This window comes from Simochromis diagramma, unplaced genomic scaffold (assembly GCF_900408965.1).
Source record: "Simochromis diagramma unplaced genomic scaffold, fSimDia1.1 OVJJ01000603.1, whole genome shotgun sequence".
NCBI classification, from domain to species: domain Eukaryota; kingdom Metazoa; phylum Chordata; class Actinopteri; order Cichliformes; family Cichlidae; genus Simochromis; species Simochromis diagramma.
The window spans coordinates 1528654-1544176 of NW_024387414.1; the positions used below are offsets into that span (position 1 = coordinate 1528654).

General features: G+C 48.4%; 3 protein-coding genes across 7 annotated transcripts in view; 2 read left to right on the top strand and 1 right to left on the bottom strand.

The window, feature by feature from the left end:
• Positions 1-218: 218 nt before the first annotated feature.
• On the bottom strand, positions 219-1376 carry LOC120721244 (gap junction delta-2 protein-like). Its single transcript, XM_040011445.1, has one exon. The coding sequence runs from the start codon at positions 1374-1376 to the stop codon at positions 219-221; it is 1158 nt and encodes a 385-aa protein (XP_039867379.1).
• Positions 1377-4879: 3503 nt separating this feature from the next.
• On the top strand, positions 4880-14908 carry zgc:158785 (uncharacterized protein LOC791214 homolog). Of its 2 annotated transcripts, XM_040011497.1 has the most exons (5): positions 4880-6083; positions 9472-9672; positions 10859-11054; positions 12001-12207; positions 13457-14908. In XM_040011497.1, exons 2-5 carry the CDS (start codon positions 9488-9490, stop codon positions 13613-13615), a joined length of 747 nt encoding a protein of 248 aa, XP_039867431.1. In that variant the 5' UTR covers positions 4880-6083; positions 9472-9487; the 3' UTR covers positions 13616-14908. The 2 variants fall into 2 exon arrangements, with proteins under 2 accessions (XP_039867431.1, XP_039867432.1); XM_040011498.1 differs by lacking the exon at positions 4880-6083 and having other exon boundaries at positions 9049-9672.
• Positions 8372-15523, top strand: part of adamtsl3 (ADAMTS-like 3) — a 199747-nt gene continuing 192595 nt past the window's right edge. For 3 of the 4 annotated variants that reach the window (XM_040011493.1, XM_040011492.1, XM_040011495.1), the window contains exon 1: positions 8419-8681. The gene's annotated coding sequence lies outside the window, so the exon portion shown is untranslated. Of the gene's footprint in view, positions 8682-15523 lie in introns of all 4 variants that reach the window. The other variant, XM_040011491.1, reaches the window with a different exon arrangement.

The window sequence follows — 15523 nt, forward strand, 5'->3', positions numbered from 1 at the left end:
GACATATCTGATAAATGTGCACAGACTTCTAATCTAAACTGATAATTACAGGACAGTCTGAGCAGTGATGTACTTCAACTTTAAAATGCAGTTTCACTGGTCCCGTCCCTCATCACAGCGTAAGATGAGTCTCTGCTCCACACATGAGGAGGTGATCCAGGTGGTTTTTTGGTGAGCTCCATGGGTCGGTATAAATAAAGACAGCGGTGTCATGGAGACTAAATCCAGACCTCGGCACTCCTGTGTTTGGACCCACTGATCTCCCTCTTGCTCTTCAAAGGCTGCCTCTCTCCTTTATGGGAGTCCTCTCTCCTTAGGGGCTCCGGTCTTTTCTCTCGGACCTCCTCCGGCTCCCTCATCTTGCCACAGTCCACCGCACAGGTCCAGTCCGGCTGGTGACCCACCACCAGGTTCAGGGTGGGCAGCGAGGTGGTGCTGGTCATGTCCCTGAAGCCTAAAGAGGATGTGAAGGAGGGGCTGTCTGGAGAGAAGGTCTCGTATGCTCCCCAGGACCCGTGCTCCTGCAGCTGCACTGCCCGGCGGATCTTCTTCCAGCCCAGGTGGTTGAGCTCCAGCAGGTTGAGCAGGATGCAGAAAACCCCGACACAAAACATGAAGAGCAGGAAGATGGTCTTCTCCGTGGGCCTGGAGACGTAGCAGTCCACCGGCTGGCTGCAGGGAGACGAGGTGCACAGGAAGTGGACGGGCACCTGGAAGCCAAACAGCTTCCACTGAGCCAGGACGAAGCCCACCTCCAGGACAGCCCGTAGGCACACGTGGAAGATGTAACATTTGGACAAAACCCCTCCGGAGCCCGCATGAGCCTCTGTGCCCCCCTCCCTGAAGGTGCAGGTGCAGGCTCGGGCCTGGCTCGAGTTTTTGGGGTCCAGCCTCTGGAGGTCCTTGGCGGCGATGCCCTCCAGCACATTCGCCAGGCTGTGCCCCAGGTGCTTATGGGACTGGATGGAGCAGCTGTCTGAGTCGCAGCTCCGATCATAGGCCTCTTGCCCGCCGTCCCTGCGTCCCGGCGCGTCGCCCGCCCCCTGCCCCAACCTTTGGGTGGCGTTGTGCTTGGACAGGTTGTGCCACGTGTAGATGATGAAGCAGAGCGATGGCGTGGACACACTGATGATGTGGAACACCCAGAAGCGAGGCTGGGAGATGGGCGCGAAGGCGTCGTAGCAGACGGTGGAACAGCCCGGCTGCAGCGTGTTGCACACAAACATCTCCTGCTCGTCGGTGTACACGTCCTCGGTGGCCACGGCGACGATCAGGAGCCGGAAGATGACCATGACGGTGAGCCACAGCCGGCCAATCATGGTGGAGTGCTGGTGCACGGCGTCCAGGAGGCGCTTGAGCAGAGTCCACTCCGTCATGGTGGCCCCCGGCTGCCGGCGGCCGCGAGGAGGGACAAGCTGCCTGGAGTGGAGCAGTCTGCTCCAGAGCGGTCCACCTCCTGAGAGCTCCCCAACGCAGACTCGATGTGGGCCGCGCGGTTTGTTTATGACAGAGCAGCCAGGACGCTACAATCAAGAAGCTCCGTCCTTCTCTGAACCTGCAGCTGCTCTGAGCCTGAGCGCTCGCCGCCGCTGCCTTCCAGAGAGAGAGAGAGAGAGAGAGTCGCCCATCTTTGGGAGATAAGGATGTCCACTTGACACGAGTCACTTGGCGCGCTCGGTCCTCTCTTGTCCTCAGGATCCATTTAAAACCCGAGAGACATCAGCCTTCCTCTGCTGGAGGAGCTGCTGATAGTGCGCTGATAGAGCATTCTTCACAGATTAGGCCTCTAAAAGCTGGCGGGCTCTTCCTTTAATGGAGACGCCCCTTTTTTTGAAAGATGACTAGTGCAGAAGAACACGCGTGTGTCATGCATGACCGTCACACACAGAAAGTCGCAAAGACGTTTGTGTCTGGAAACACGACGAGCAAAAAGTGGTGTACAGACGAGCCTCCGGGTGGCCACAGCTCGGTCTGTGCAGCTTTTGTGTCTCTCGGCCTGTTTTGACGGCTCCTCTCGAGCCACTCACCAATCCTCTTATCTGTGTTTTAAAAAAAGATCCTTGAAAGGTCTGCGAGCATCAAACCGTCACGTCCCCGAGATAAAACGCTCCCCGACCCCCTTTCTGTACTTCAAACGGTCCCAGGAGCCCCGTGCGAGTCCCTCCTCAGAGCTCCGCACTTTCTATTTCTGACACGAGCGCTCCGAAATGTTGACTCAGCCTCAGCAGAATTCAAATCAAATCCTCGCGAGAACACCTGAACCCCGCCTACACCTGACAGACACACGTTTCTTATTGCATACAGCTCACTCAGCCAAGCTGCTTCTCTGCAGACGTGTGCAGGAGAAACAAAGTAAAAACAAAGGCAGAAGATTTTAAATGGGATTTTTGGCTTCAAAGGTAAAAGTAGCTCCTCCCACAGGTTCTCTGAAGGCCAGGAAAGATGCCCAACGGATTTGTTTTTTCACAAAATACGCCAATGCATAGGGTTAGGGTTGTTCCACTTGATTGATCTATATTATCATTGTTTATTAATTTAATTTAATTTAAAGTTATTACAAGTTGGACAGACCACTATACAGAAAGAAAGGGAGAAAGAAAACAGAGGAAGGACAGTGGAAGAAGACACAGAAAATCTGCTGATCACCTGTTAAAAGAAGAGAAAACAACAAGAGAACAACACGATACAGAGACAACCACACAGACGTGGGGTCACCCAGCAACCACGGTGCAGAAGCCACAGAGGCCGCAGTGACGAGCCCGCAGGCCCCGCCAGTCGCACCAGAGCGGGCCGAGCCACGGTCCCAGAGGCCTGAGGGAACCCCACCCCACGAAGGAGCCCGACACGGCCGCGGGCGCCAGGCCTGCCAAGCAGCCGCTGGGAGTGAGCCGGGCACGCGCCCGAGTGCCAGGCCCCGAACGCCGACGGCTGAGGGCATCAGCCACCGGCAGGAAGTGTGGTGGGTGGAGCTAGGCCTCCACACCTGGACACAGAGGTACCCACAGAGGTACCCACAGGTTCAACTACAGGAGAGGTGTTAAATATCAGGCCCGTGGGCCAGAATAAGCACCACAGTAATTAAGTTACAGATTTCTGTATCTTATACATTCACTTCCTAAGTTCAGGCCCAAAGAGTCCTGCTGACAGATGTCTTTCTGTACAACAGCAGCATCAGCTTCGCTGTATCGCGTAGAGAAAGTGAGACTGTCTCTCATATTCAGATAGCTCAGACATTTGTACACTGACAGAAAGTTTCAGCGGTGCCACATCAGATCACAGCGCTGCGAAATGAGTTTGACGCACACTTAGGTTTCTTCACTTGGTTTTCCCAAACATGGATAAATTCCTAACAGCCGAGATGTGAAGCAATCAGAGCAGCGATGTCACACCTGCTGACTTCACCAAAACGTTCATCTAAATCTGGAAAAGAGCACTGCTGAAGTTTGTGGGGTTTTCACCCATCATAGACAGCTCTCAGATTTAAAAAGGTATCCTCTTCACATAAAATAATATCAACACATGTGCATCTGTCGCTCACGTCTTTTCCTCTTGATTTTAGTGGCTCAGTAGCAGCTCAGTCTTAATGTAAACCTCGTCTATGGCTTCAAATCCAAAGTGTGGATTCATTTGAATTTGGTGAACAACAGGAAATGTGGTTTCTGTGATGCGGAAAAAGAAGAAAACTGTCTCTCGATGAATTTACTCCATTTTTTTCTTTCCTGTTTTTAAAGCTAGCAGCCGCTGGGTGGATTTTTTTTATTAAATTAGTTTTGATTTGACTGATTTGTGCAAACACCGGTCAGACTGAAGGCGACCGCAGGGCTTTGAAGGAGGTTCATACAAGAACAAACTGTTATTGTCAAGTACAAATAATCATAAAGGGCCACAGATCTTTGTGATTTACACCAATGAGGCTGCGTCACCGTCATCGTGAGACTCAGGTGTGTTGGATTCTTACAAATATAGTATTTTAGTAAAAGCATGATGTGAAGGTTTCCATCTGTGGATTAAAGCAGCATCTGTAACAAGCAGTGACCAGCAGCAGATGGAGTCTTTCACATTCATCGTCCACACGTGAGCTCAGATAAAAGTCCCGCTGGGATCAGAGGGAGAGAGGTGGGAGGACTTTCTTTGCCTGGCCTCTCTTTCTCCTCCTTTCCCTTCAATCCCGCCTGTTATTCATTCCCAGGCTGCTGCTAACAAAGCCCGGAGGAAAAGCACATCACTGGGAATTCCTTCGTGATAATTCCTCTGACAGCAGACGTTAAAACGCACAGGGGGAGAGCCACTTCCTGTCCCGGCTCCCAGTCTGGCTCGGCTCGTGTTGTGTCTGTCTGGGTCTATTTGTGAACCTTGGTGTGCATTGTGTTAAATGGGGCCGGGGGCCCCTCTCTAATCCTGCTCAGGTCGGCAGCGAGGGGCCGCTCTCCAGTCCATCGATCGCTTTCTTTGCCGGGTCCTTTAACAGCCCTCGGGCATTAATCCAGCGTGTACCTCTGTCTGGATCGATAGCAGACAAAAGCACCGCAGGAGGCTGTCTGGACCCGAGTTCTCCATTTACCTGCACGCCCTCATCGTCAGCATGAATGCGGCTGCTCTTCCTCACTTCCTGTCGTATATCTCCGGCTCCAGGACCGGATGCTCTGATTATGACCGACGTTTCTAACGATGAGCTCGGTAACCCCTAAACTCAAATTCAAATTCAAATTTTATTTGTCACATACACAGTCATACACAGTACGATATGCAGTGAAATGCTTAGACAACTGCTCGTGACTATGAATAAGATAGGAAATAAATATGAAAATTAAAAAGGGTCAATTTAACTAGGAAGGAATAAAACAAAATATATAAATTAAAGTTGAAAATAAAATAACTGTACAACAAAATACACAATACACAGTATAGAAATATATAAGAATGTATGTAAACTCTCAGTTTAACTTTTTCTACTCATGGGTCTGAATGATGTCAAGAGAGGATATCAAGCCCCGCCCATCTGCTGCTTGAAACTTCTGTTTCTGAGGGGCCAGCCAATCAGACGAAAGCTGTCTTAAGGCAGGAGGAGCTGTGAACCATTCCTCCAACAGAGTCTGAGAATAAACTCTGAGCAGAACTCGTGGCCTTTGACAGTGATGGCGACGGAGGATGGCGCTGCTGACCATTTTATTCGGCAAAACAACAGGACTTGTTGGGTTTTAATGCGTCTGTTCATTGTCCCGACACTGTAGGATTAGGTTAGTGGTACTCACAGGATTAAAAGCACGAAGGCTGAAATCAGTTCAGTCACACGTCACTTTGGGCCACATGTTAAGTGTTAGCTTGTAGCTTGTAGCTGTGGCTGTTGGCTCTTCATTAGCCATTAGACAGCACCTGATGCCTCGTTTATACATGACGCACAGTATCCTCAGTATCCTCTCTTAATGGTTTGCTTTGTTAAATAAAGCTTACACTGACTCACTGCACCATCTTGTGGTACAAACTGGTATTACCTGGAAAGAAGGTGCAGCCCAGCCCTACTTCACATTTAGCCGATATCTCTTCAACAACACAAAGTTTTTGACATGAAGTCACAGCTGATGTGTGTGGAAAATGATGAGAAACGACTGGAACCGTGAGAAAAATGAGCTCTTAAAAGACATTTTTACATTTTACAGATTTTTCATTTGAGTTTTTTTAAAGTGTAACCTAAACTCTAACTTTAACCTTCTGGATCTGGTGGATGTTTAGTGATTACTGCGTGAATCAGAATGAAGCTGTATCACAGACAAACACCATCCCTCCCCCCGTCTGCACCCTCGGCCTCCACCGGCCTGGAGCTCGCTGGTCTCGCTCCGCTGGCTTCCTGGAAGCCCCCTAACAGGATTAAAGGGGGTACGGCGAGGTGCTGTGACTCAGTCTGATGTGATTTCCATTCGTCTGGCCCGGCCCTTACTTTCGTCTGCGTCTAATCCCTCGGTGTTCTGACCGGCGTCTGTCAGCCTCTCTAATCTGCTGGACGGCTTTAGGAGGAGAAGCCTCGTCACTCGGACTCTGCCTGATGATAAACACGGAGCTGGTCCTAACGTCGGCTCAGGCTGGAGGTAAGGCTGCTGCTTGACTTGTCATTAAAGCTGCTCGTTGTGCGACAGACTTTGCTTTGCTGGTCAGCGTCGTGTTTCATGCGTCTCCGCTCGGGACTGTGAAGAGCGTGAGCTGGACCTCACCTGAGCAATAACAATATTTACAGTGGACTAACTCTGGAGTGGAAGCTCAAAAGTAGAATAAAATAAATACCTCAATAAGTAAAAAGCTAAATGTAAAAAAATACAATAAATGGATCTTTTTTTTCATAAAGATAAAATGAAGCAGAATAGAATAACTAGAAGGACAGAATTAAAAAAGCTTGAGAGAAATATTTGCTGTTCTCGAAGAAGAAATATTACTATTTTTTTATTACTAATTTATTCTCAGTGTAAATGTGTTCAAGCACTGACAGGTTATTTCATTTCTTGCATGAAAACTTAAACCTTTAAAGCTTTAATTCACTGATTTCTGGCCACTTGGGGGCAGCAGAGCAAACAAAATAAAAATCATAAATAAAATATTAAATAACTGTCACCTTTCAGCTCCGTAACTTTGTGTTTGGTGCTGATTAGCGATCCATCCCTCCCATCCATCCTCCATCCATCCATCATCCTCCATTCATCCATCACCATCATCATCCATCCATCCATCATCCATCCATCCATCCATCCACCATCCTCCATCCATCCATCCTTCCATCCATCCTCCATCCATCATTCCATCCATCCATCCATCCATCCATCCATCCTCATCTCCATCCATCCATCCATCATTCATCAATCCATCCATCCATCCATCCATCCATCCATCCACATCACTTCTGGGGTCTCTTCTCACCCAGGAGGTGCTCAGGAGGTATCCTGGTCTGATACCTGAATCATGGAGGAAAAGTGGCTCTGCATGGCTGAGCTCAGCAGCCTGTCTCTCCCGGAGAGTCCGGGCACCCATCAGAGGAAGCTCATTTCTGACATGTTTTGTCTCACTCTGAGCTCGTGATCAGAGAATCATAGATCCACAGCTGCACTCGGCTTTACTCTCTCCTCACAACAGCAGGCAGCGTCCACATCGCTGCACCAGTCCATCTGTCCATCTCTGCTCCACCCACTCCTCCCTCATTTATCAGACCTGAGTATTCAACTTGTGCAGACACATGTTGCCAAGCCAGAATTCCACCGTGTGAGCTGGAGGCCACCACCTGATGGAGCCAAAAAACCCATCATCCACAAAAACAGAGACTAGATTCTGAGACCACCGAACCAGACGACCTACACCTTTGGGCGGGATCTTGGTGGAGACCAGGACCAGGTGTAGGTGATATGAGACAGGTTCTCAGTTTGGTTGTCTGTGGAAGTTCTCAGTCATTCAAGTCGCAGAGTGGTCCAAAGCAATTCAACTGGAGGCAGCTGGACAAAAATGCAAAGATTTCATATTTGTGTGTTTTGTGTAGATCACAGCAAAACAAGAGAAACAAACAAACAAACAAACAAAAAAACAGAAGAAGAAGAAGAATTTTGTCTGTCTGAACAAATCTGTAGATTAAGTTTAATGAATGTTTCGTTGATGAGTCAGCGGTGACACCTAAACCCCGGGAATCTGAATTATTATTATTATTATTATTAATAATAAGATAAAGAGCAGATGAAGATGGCTTCTCCTCCTTACATGTGGAACACAGAGGTTTGGCTATCAGACGCCTACTCAGTGTCAAACTACCACAGACAAGCAGGGCTCTACAGGAAATGAGTCGGTTTTACCTTTCAGATTTAAAGCATGTTTTAATCACCTGTGAAATAAAAGGACTGTTCCCACTGTTACTTCACAGCAGTGAGGTCCTGGGTTCAAATCCACCTTCTGGCCTTTCTGTGTGGAGGCTGCATGTTCTCTCTCTCTGGGTCCAAATGCAGTCAGTGGGCCCTGAAATGGACATGAGTAACAAATACTGGAAGCCTTCAAACATCTAGTCTAGATACATTAATACGTAGAACATGAATCTGCTTCGCACATCAAAGTTAAATAAGGCATCCTGTGTGTGTGTGTGTGTGTCTGTCAGAGCAGTGACGAATGTCAGTCTGGATAAATGAAGCTGTGCTGTAGATGTACGTACAGTTAAAGACACTCGAACAGCTGCAGCTTTTCCTGAACTGAAACTCAGGAAGAAAAAATTTAATCTGCAATAAAATATATTTTTTGAGACGCTGCCCCCTGGTGGCGAAAGTGAAATTCTGCAGAGGGTGACTGCAAAAAGTACCTTTAACAACCCCCCACCCCCACCCCCAATTCACATACACGGGAGGGTTGAGGCCACAGGTTTTATTTTGAAAGTCCAGAGCGGAAGCTGCAGCTTTCGTGTACGTGCTGCTTCACGCTGGTCCTCGGCAGTGAGAGCGAGGCAGGCAGGCTGCACGCCGCTAGGAGCCCGGAGACACTTTCCCGGAGGCACGGAGCCCCGCCGCGCGGCTCTCTCGGTACTTTGGGGTCGTTTCGGTCTCTGCTTCGGGGTGTGGACTCGGGGCAGACTTGGCGGGACCGGATCCCGGTGCGAGGCGGACTGGAGTACCCCCGATGGTGCATCTCCACAGGAGCGCATAGGAGCCCAGGACGAGTCTCCCCCGAAGGTAAGGTGTTCGTTTCCCCCTTCACGAATCCACGCGGCGCGGCTCAGACGCGCTCCCACGTCCGCCCAGCCGGGCTCGCGCTACTGATGCGCGCAAAGCCAGCGCACAGGGCGGCCGTGCGGACGCGTCGCTTCGCGGTTAGAAAGTTGGAAAGAGTGCGCAACACTCCCGCGCGGAGGGGCGCAAATGCGCAGGTGAGTGCGCCCGTGTGCGCCTGAGAGAGCTGCTGCTTCAGTTCACAGACACCATCACAGCAGCTGCTGGGATTCTCCATCATTACTCATTTTCTGCTGACTGCGGCTTTATTGGATGTTCTGTGTCCGCAGAGCTCAGCGTGAGTTTGCACTCATATCTATTTAAGGGAAAAGACATTAAAAACCGTAAGGATCAGCAGAACTTCCGTAGAACTTCTTAGTTGAGTGCTGGACCAATAGGAGCACAATGCTCCTCCATCTTTGACGGTTTATTTTTTTAAACCTGTCTGTAAATATGAAGGGTTCTGTTACTGGAGTCGGGAGACCAGTTACTGAAATATGATTTGTTTATATTCAGAGCTCCAGTCCTAATTCTGATGGATGATGTCATATTTTGCAGCTTCCATTCATAATTAATTTAATTATCAGTTTGTGACGGACAGCAGATCCACTTCTGTGTCCATATTTTTATTTTTATTTATTTATTTTTGTGTCACGATGTATTTTCATTCCATCTATTTTACATTTGTGTGTGTGTGTGTGTGTGTGTGTGTGTGTGTGTGTGTGTAGTGTGTGTGTGTGTGTGTGTGTGGCAGATGTGATGTGGAGTGAATGGCCCCTCGTACTGCAGATATGACTGTGGAGGATCCGGTGGGCCGGTGGGGGTCCAGTCCTGTGGAGGAGGTCAAGTTCATCCCTGAGCCCGCGCTGGATGAAGAGCTCCACAGCAGCAGCCAGGAAGTGGTGTGTTATCACGGAGACACGCCCACTGCGGAGTGTGCATCCATCACAGACAGGTAACCGGAGCAGGAAGCACAGAGGCTGGAAGTTCATCACCTCTGTAACGTACGCTATCAACGTTTGAAATCACCCAGAGTGACGAAGCCTTTCCTGGATACATTACAGCCCGAACCACCAACCCAGTTTAAATGGGTTTGATGGGAGCATCGCACAGAGACGGGTACCTGCCAATTAGTGCTTAGTCCAATCACAATCCTCGAATTTTAGCAGAACTGGAGCCAGACGGGCTGTTAGTGCAGTGACCTCACAGCAGTCATATTATTGGTCACATGACGTCGTTAAAAGGCTCCAACAGCACAAACACGGTCCAAGTGAAGCTAGCAGACAGCTAGTAGCTACAGCCACCTGTCAGTCAAAGAGGCCACGCCCCTAATAATGCAAACTTTAAGGCTTAAAACCATTTAAACAGGTGAGTGATAGAAACAGCCTCCCCTGTACAGGTGTTATGAAGGAGGATCCACAGACACAGTTTGCGTATCAGGCTGTAAACATGTTTATTTCTGCTGTAAAGTTTTAACATGGAAGTCTATGGGGCCTGACTCACTGCTGCCTCTGCTGGACGTTAGAGGAACTGCAGTTTCTAAACTATAATTTTAGGCCCTTTATGTTGCCGCTTGGATGCACCTTGCAGGTATGCTGGTGATGCATTTCACCACTTCCCAAAGGCGCTCCGCTGGACAGATCTGATAACGGTGGACGTTCAGGGTGTACGTTTGTGAATCATCCAGCTACTCGCAGCCAATAGGAGAGGAGTACACTGTGGATATAAAAGAATGGACATGGTTAACAGCAGTACTCAGAGGCTGCGTTTCTGAAGGGTTCTTGGTTAGTGACGAGAAGCTATGACCTCGATGACTTACCTCAGAGTCTCCAGTCTCCAGTCAAACAAATGCTTCACCCTGAATCCTGCATGGTGTCGTTTCCACTCAGATCCAGTAACATCACAGAGAGATGACACATATTAAAAAACACCATGAAAGAGGTCATGATATATTTTCATTATACATTTGAAGACAGATGAAAAATATTCTGTTTAATATTTTTCTTTCCTGTGAGTAAATCTACAAGGCAGGATGAATCCTTTCCTTTCATTTATGCAAAGTTTTTACCTTCTGAATGTCAAAGTAGAAAACTGCCTTTGCAGACTTCCTGTCATCTCTGTTCGTGTGTCGCTCTGTGCAGTGAGGACCAGTTTTGCAGGATCTGCCACGAAGGCCGGGCGTCAGGAGAGCTGCTGTCCCCCTGCGAGTGCTCCGGCAGCCTGGCTTCGGTGCACCGGAGCTGCCTGGAACAGTGGCTCACCGCCTCCGACAGCGGCCACTGCGAGCTCTGCCATCACCAGTTTGTGCTGGAGCGTGTGCCAAAGCCTCTGACTGAGGTAGGCCCATCACCACACTGATGCTCAGCGGCCCAGACTTGTGACCGAGACAGCCACACTTCTCTAATGTCTCAAACCTGGATTAATGAAACCAAGTGGGTGCGTGAGCTGAACATGAGAATATATTTGTCATCTTTTGTAGTGTCCTCTCCTCGTGTCACGCTCAGCCTGCAGAGAAACATCTTTGTGAGATGAGACAGATGAATGAGGCTGATTGAAGTTAAATAAGAAGGATTCGCCGGCTTCTGCTGCAGAGCAGACAGAGCAAAGAGTGAAGGCTGGCTCTTTTTCCTGAATGGTGGCATGTCAGACTCAGTGGGAGGAGTTTGTTGGCTTCACGTTGGAGAACCTGTTGCCGTCAGCTCGCTGTCCATAAAGCCACTTAGCCTGAGAGGCAGATTAGCCGGTGCTTCTTTGCTGCAGAGGACAGGAGAGTGGCCTCGGTGCTCTCTGTAGGTGCATTCTTGGCTGGTAATCTGCTGATTAAGCACCGTGTGCTGTGCCAGGCTAAGCTACACACTGAACACAGGCCTGCTCAGGCGATGCTCCACGCACGCAGAGGAGGAAAGGTGCAGCACTTCCTGTTAGCGATGTACGAATCGAATCCACACAGCAAACACACACACGTTTATTCTGCTTCGATGCAGCTCCAAGTAAAAGCTGAACTGGGTTTGCAGCTACAAAGTCTCCTGTATTATCACACCGTGAACAAATAAAACATTCGTTTAATGTATTCGTTTGATGTCACCAGTTTCACTTAGTAAATGCAGGATCACTAAACGGTTCCTGGAGGATTTTTCCTGTCTTACGTTGGTCTTAACTCCGTGTCCTGCTGATATAAGGGACGCAGTAACAGTCGGAACATGAAAACATATCACAGACATTTTACTATTTCATGGAAAACATGAGGCTAATCCTCTTCCTGCCTCCTCTTTCCCTCCATCAGTGGTGGTGCTCTCCAGCCATGCAGCAGCAGAGGAGGACGCTGTGCAGCGATGCGGCCTGCTTCCTGTTCATCACGCCGCTCGCGTCTCTGTCGGGCTGGCTGTGCGTTCAAGGAGCCATGGAGCTCTACTACACCAATGGGACGGAGGCCCTGGGACTCCTGGTGCTCACTCTGGCTCTCATCATCATCTATGTGTTCTGGACTGTGGTGAGTTTAGAGTCTGTGCTGTTCATCCAGAACATGAACTTATTTTACTAACTGGAATGTAGAAGATTAATGTGGAAGACTTCAGTCCTGCACGGGGACACTTGCAGTTACTAAGTAGCAACTTCTAAAACTAAAAAGTGACGCAAATACTCAACGTCTGCTCATGGCTCCAAACGTGAGTCGTCCCCATGGACTCCTACAGCAGAAATACTCATGAGAGCAAAGGTTAAAGAAGGCCCACCCAGCTGCTTTTCAAGCCTTTTGTTTCTCAGGGCCCCTAAACATTAGGAACAGCTGTCTCAAAGGGTTCAAGAGTACGGATTACTGTAGTTCAGAAATGTAAGAATCCACAGAATTACAGTTTATAATAATGCAAATATATAAATTCTAAAATATATTTGAAATCACTATTTCAAGGCAGATTCAGGTGGTACTGAACTCCACTCAGGCTGCATGGGTGGGGAGAAACCTGCTCTCTCTTTCTAGTCCCTGTCAGGACTCTTGCTGCAGCATTTTGGATTAGCTGAAGGCTTTTCAGGGAGTTTTTTGGACTTCCTGATAATAATGAATTACAGTCGTCCAGCCTGGAAGTAATAAATGCATGAACTAGTTTTTCAGCGTCACTCTGAGACAGGATATTTCTAACTTTAGAGATGTTGCACAAATGGAAGAAAGCAGTCTTACATATTTGTTTAATATGTGCGTTGAAGGACATGTCCTGGTCAAACATGAGTCCAAGGTTCCTCACAGCGTTACTGGAGGCCAAGGTAATGCCATCCAGAGCAAGAATCTGCTTAGATACCATATTTCTAAGCTTTTCAGGGCCGAGTACAATAACCTCAGTTTGATCTGAATTAAGAAGCAGAAATTCAGCGGCCATCCAGGTCTTTATGTCTTTAAGAGGCTAATTGAGCCTAATAACATTAAATGCTGTGTTCAGGCTGTCAGCTGTTTAGCATCTACATGGATGCTAAAATCACCCACAATGATTATTTTGTTTGAGCTGAGGACTAAATCAGACAAACTCGGAATCAGGCGGACGATCGATAACAAAGAAAACTGGTGTTTGAGTTTTACCGGCTGCATGGACCAAAGCTCTGTCTGGGTCTTTGGTTGATTAACAACCTGGAGTGAAAGATGTTGGTTTTAATGTCAGTGTTTCACGCTTTGGTGCAGTCGTGGAAAGCATAGTGCGCTTTGTGATTTTGTTTCATGTTTAAATTGTCTTTGCTGGTTTGGTGTTTGCCAGGTTTCTGTGCGCTACCATGTGCATCTCTTCAAAACCTGGAAGAAGACTGACCAGAGAGTTCGACTGTGGGTTCCTGTGTCAGCGCAAACACCTCCTAACCAGCAGGTGGCGCCCATACACTTCCTCAGCAAAGCCATCAACAAGGAAACGATGGTGTAGGTGGAAGTCTGCACAGCTCAAAGGACGGAGCTCACGACCCCATGAACTTTTAAACCACAAAAGACTCAGTGACTCCTTTTATTTTCCTCTGTACTTTTATTATCCTGTGTTTTGGTGTTGGTGGTAATGGCATGGGGGCGCACTGGAGCAGATCAAAACTGCTTTGTAGTTAAACGCCCCCCAAAGAACTACAGAGGCTAGCCTTGGTATAGCGTCCACATCTTCATTGTTAAACAGGTGGTAGTAAACGCTGAAGGACTGTAAATTCAGTCCCACAGATTCCCAACTTAGATCTAATGACCACCAGGGGGCGATACCTGTGGCTCGTGGTCAGTTTATGGACTCAGGTACTCATTTCAGGTCACATATAATAAAACAATAAGTTCATTTTGTAAATGTTTGTCATTCTGAGAGGATTACGCTCATTGATTACGATGACATCAAATCCTCAGCTGGAGGCTTCAGAACATCCTCCGCCTGTTAAGTCTGTGCTCGATAACTATTGGTCTGTGAAAGCGGCCTGCTTTAGTCCAGATGTGCTGAATGGATGCATCCCGACTGAAACGCAGGTGATTCCACAGAGGAGCAGCTGGACCAGCAGCGCAGCTTTCAGAGTTACTGAGAAAAAACAACAACTACAGTTTCCGTGTCTCGGTGCTCCATCATCCAGGTAAATCCCAAAAGGTGGATTCTGTTCATCTGGACGTCTCCAGTGGGAGAAATGTTTCGTTACCATGACAACCACGCCAGTCTACCCACCCAACCTGCAGCTTTTACCCAGAAGCTGAGCTATGAAAATAACCCAGCACTTTAGGGTGCGGTTCCCCTGCAGCATCTCTGCATGCTGCTGGAAATAAGCACAAGTTGTATTTGTTTAGAAACTTTCAGCTTTATTTAGTACACGTCAACAAAAATTAAAATCAAAGCTCCTGTTGTGAAGCGAGAGCGACGAAACGTGAGGGACACTGTTGCTGTAAGGCAGGTGAGATCATCTCACCGTCCTACTGTAAATAAAACTACTGGAGCCAGAAAGCAGCAGCCTGAGGCCCGAGCTGCTCCAGGGTTTTTCAGACCGCCGTCGAGGTCGGTGGCAGAGAGCAGGCGTCACATCACAGCACAAGTGGTCTCCTTCGAGAAATCCTGAGGGGGACAGAGCAGCAGCGTTATCGTCATAATAAAGGTCTGGTTAGTAGAAAGGAAGCAGAGGGTGGGGTGGAAACCTCTGGATGTCCAGATTAATGAGGATTACAGGCTGAACCTTCAAAGCCAAACAAACCTGAGGGCGTGATGTGCAGGGCGGGGCTAATCCTGCTCGCTGTACCACAGCAGGAGGCCGCGTGCGCTACTGGACACGTTTGTGTTTGGAGTTTCATTTTCGCCGGACGGTCAGCGCTCGCATCTTAAATTCCTCCACAGCTGAGAAACTGATGCTGGTCATTTATATTTATCCCCTCATGACGCTGTTGGTCTCTCACCGATCTTTTTAATCATCGTCGCCTTTCCATTTTAGGTGAAACCTGCCCGCCTGCTGTTTAAAACGTGATTGTCTGAAAGCTGAGTGCTCGTGGAGGAAAACTCGTTTAAATGTTCCTCTCGTTTACTTAAAAGCTCTTTTAGTTTCTTTTAATGATGTAATTAGAGATGTGAGGGCCTGGTCCAAAGAGCAGAGGTAATCTAAGGCGTTATTTGACACCATATTATTACTCCTGCTCCACCTGCTGAACCACATCCTCACCGTCACTTCCTGCTCCAGCTCAGTCTGGTATTTTACAGAGTTTTTCACCCGATCTGGTAAAATTAGTGAGCTCCCTTCACTCGACAGTTTACCTGCATCTTTATTCAAAGATGTCTTCCAGTCGATTGGTCCCTGTGTGCTCGCCATAATCAGCACTGCGTCTGGTAAAGTCC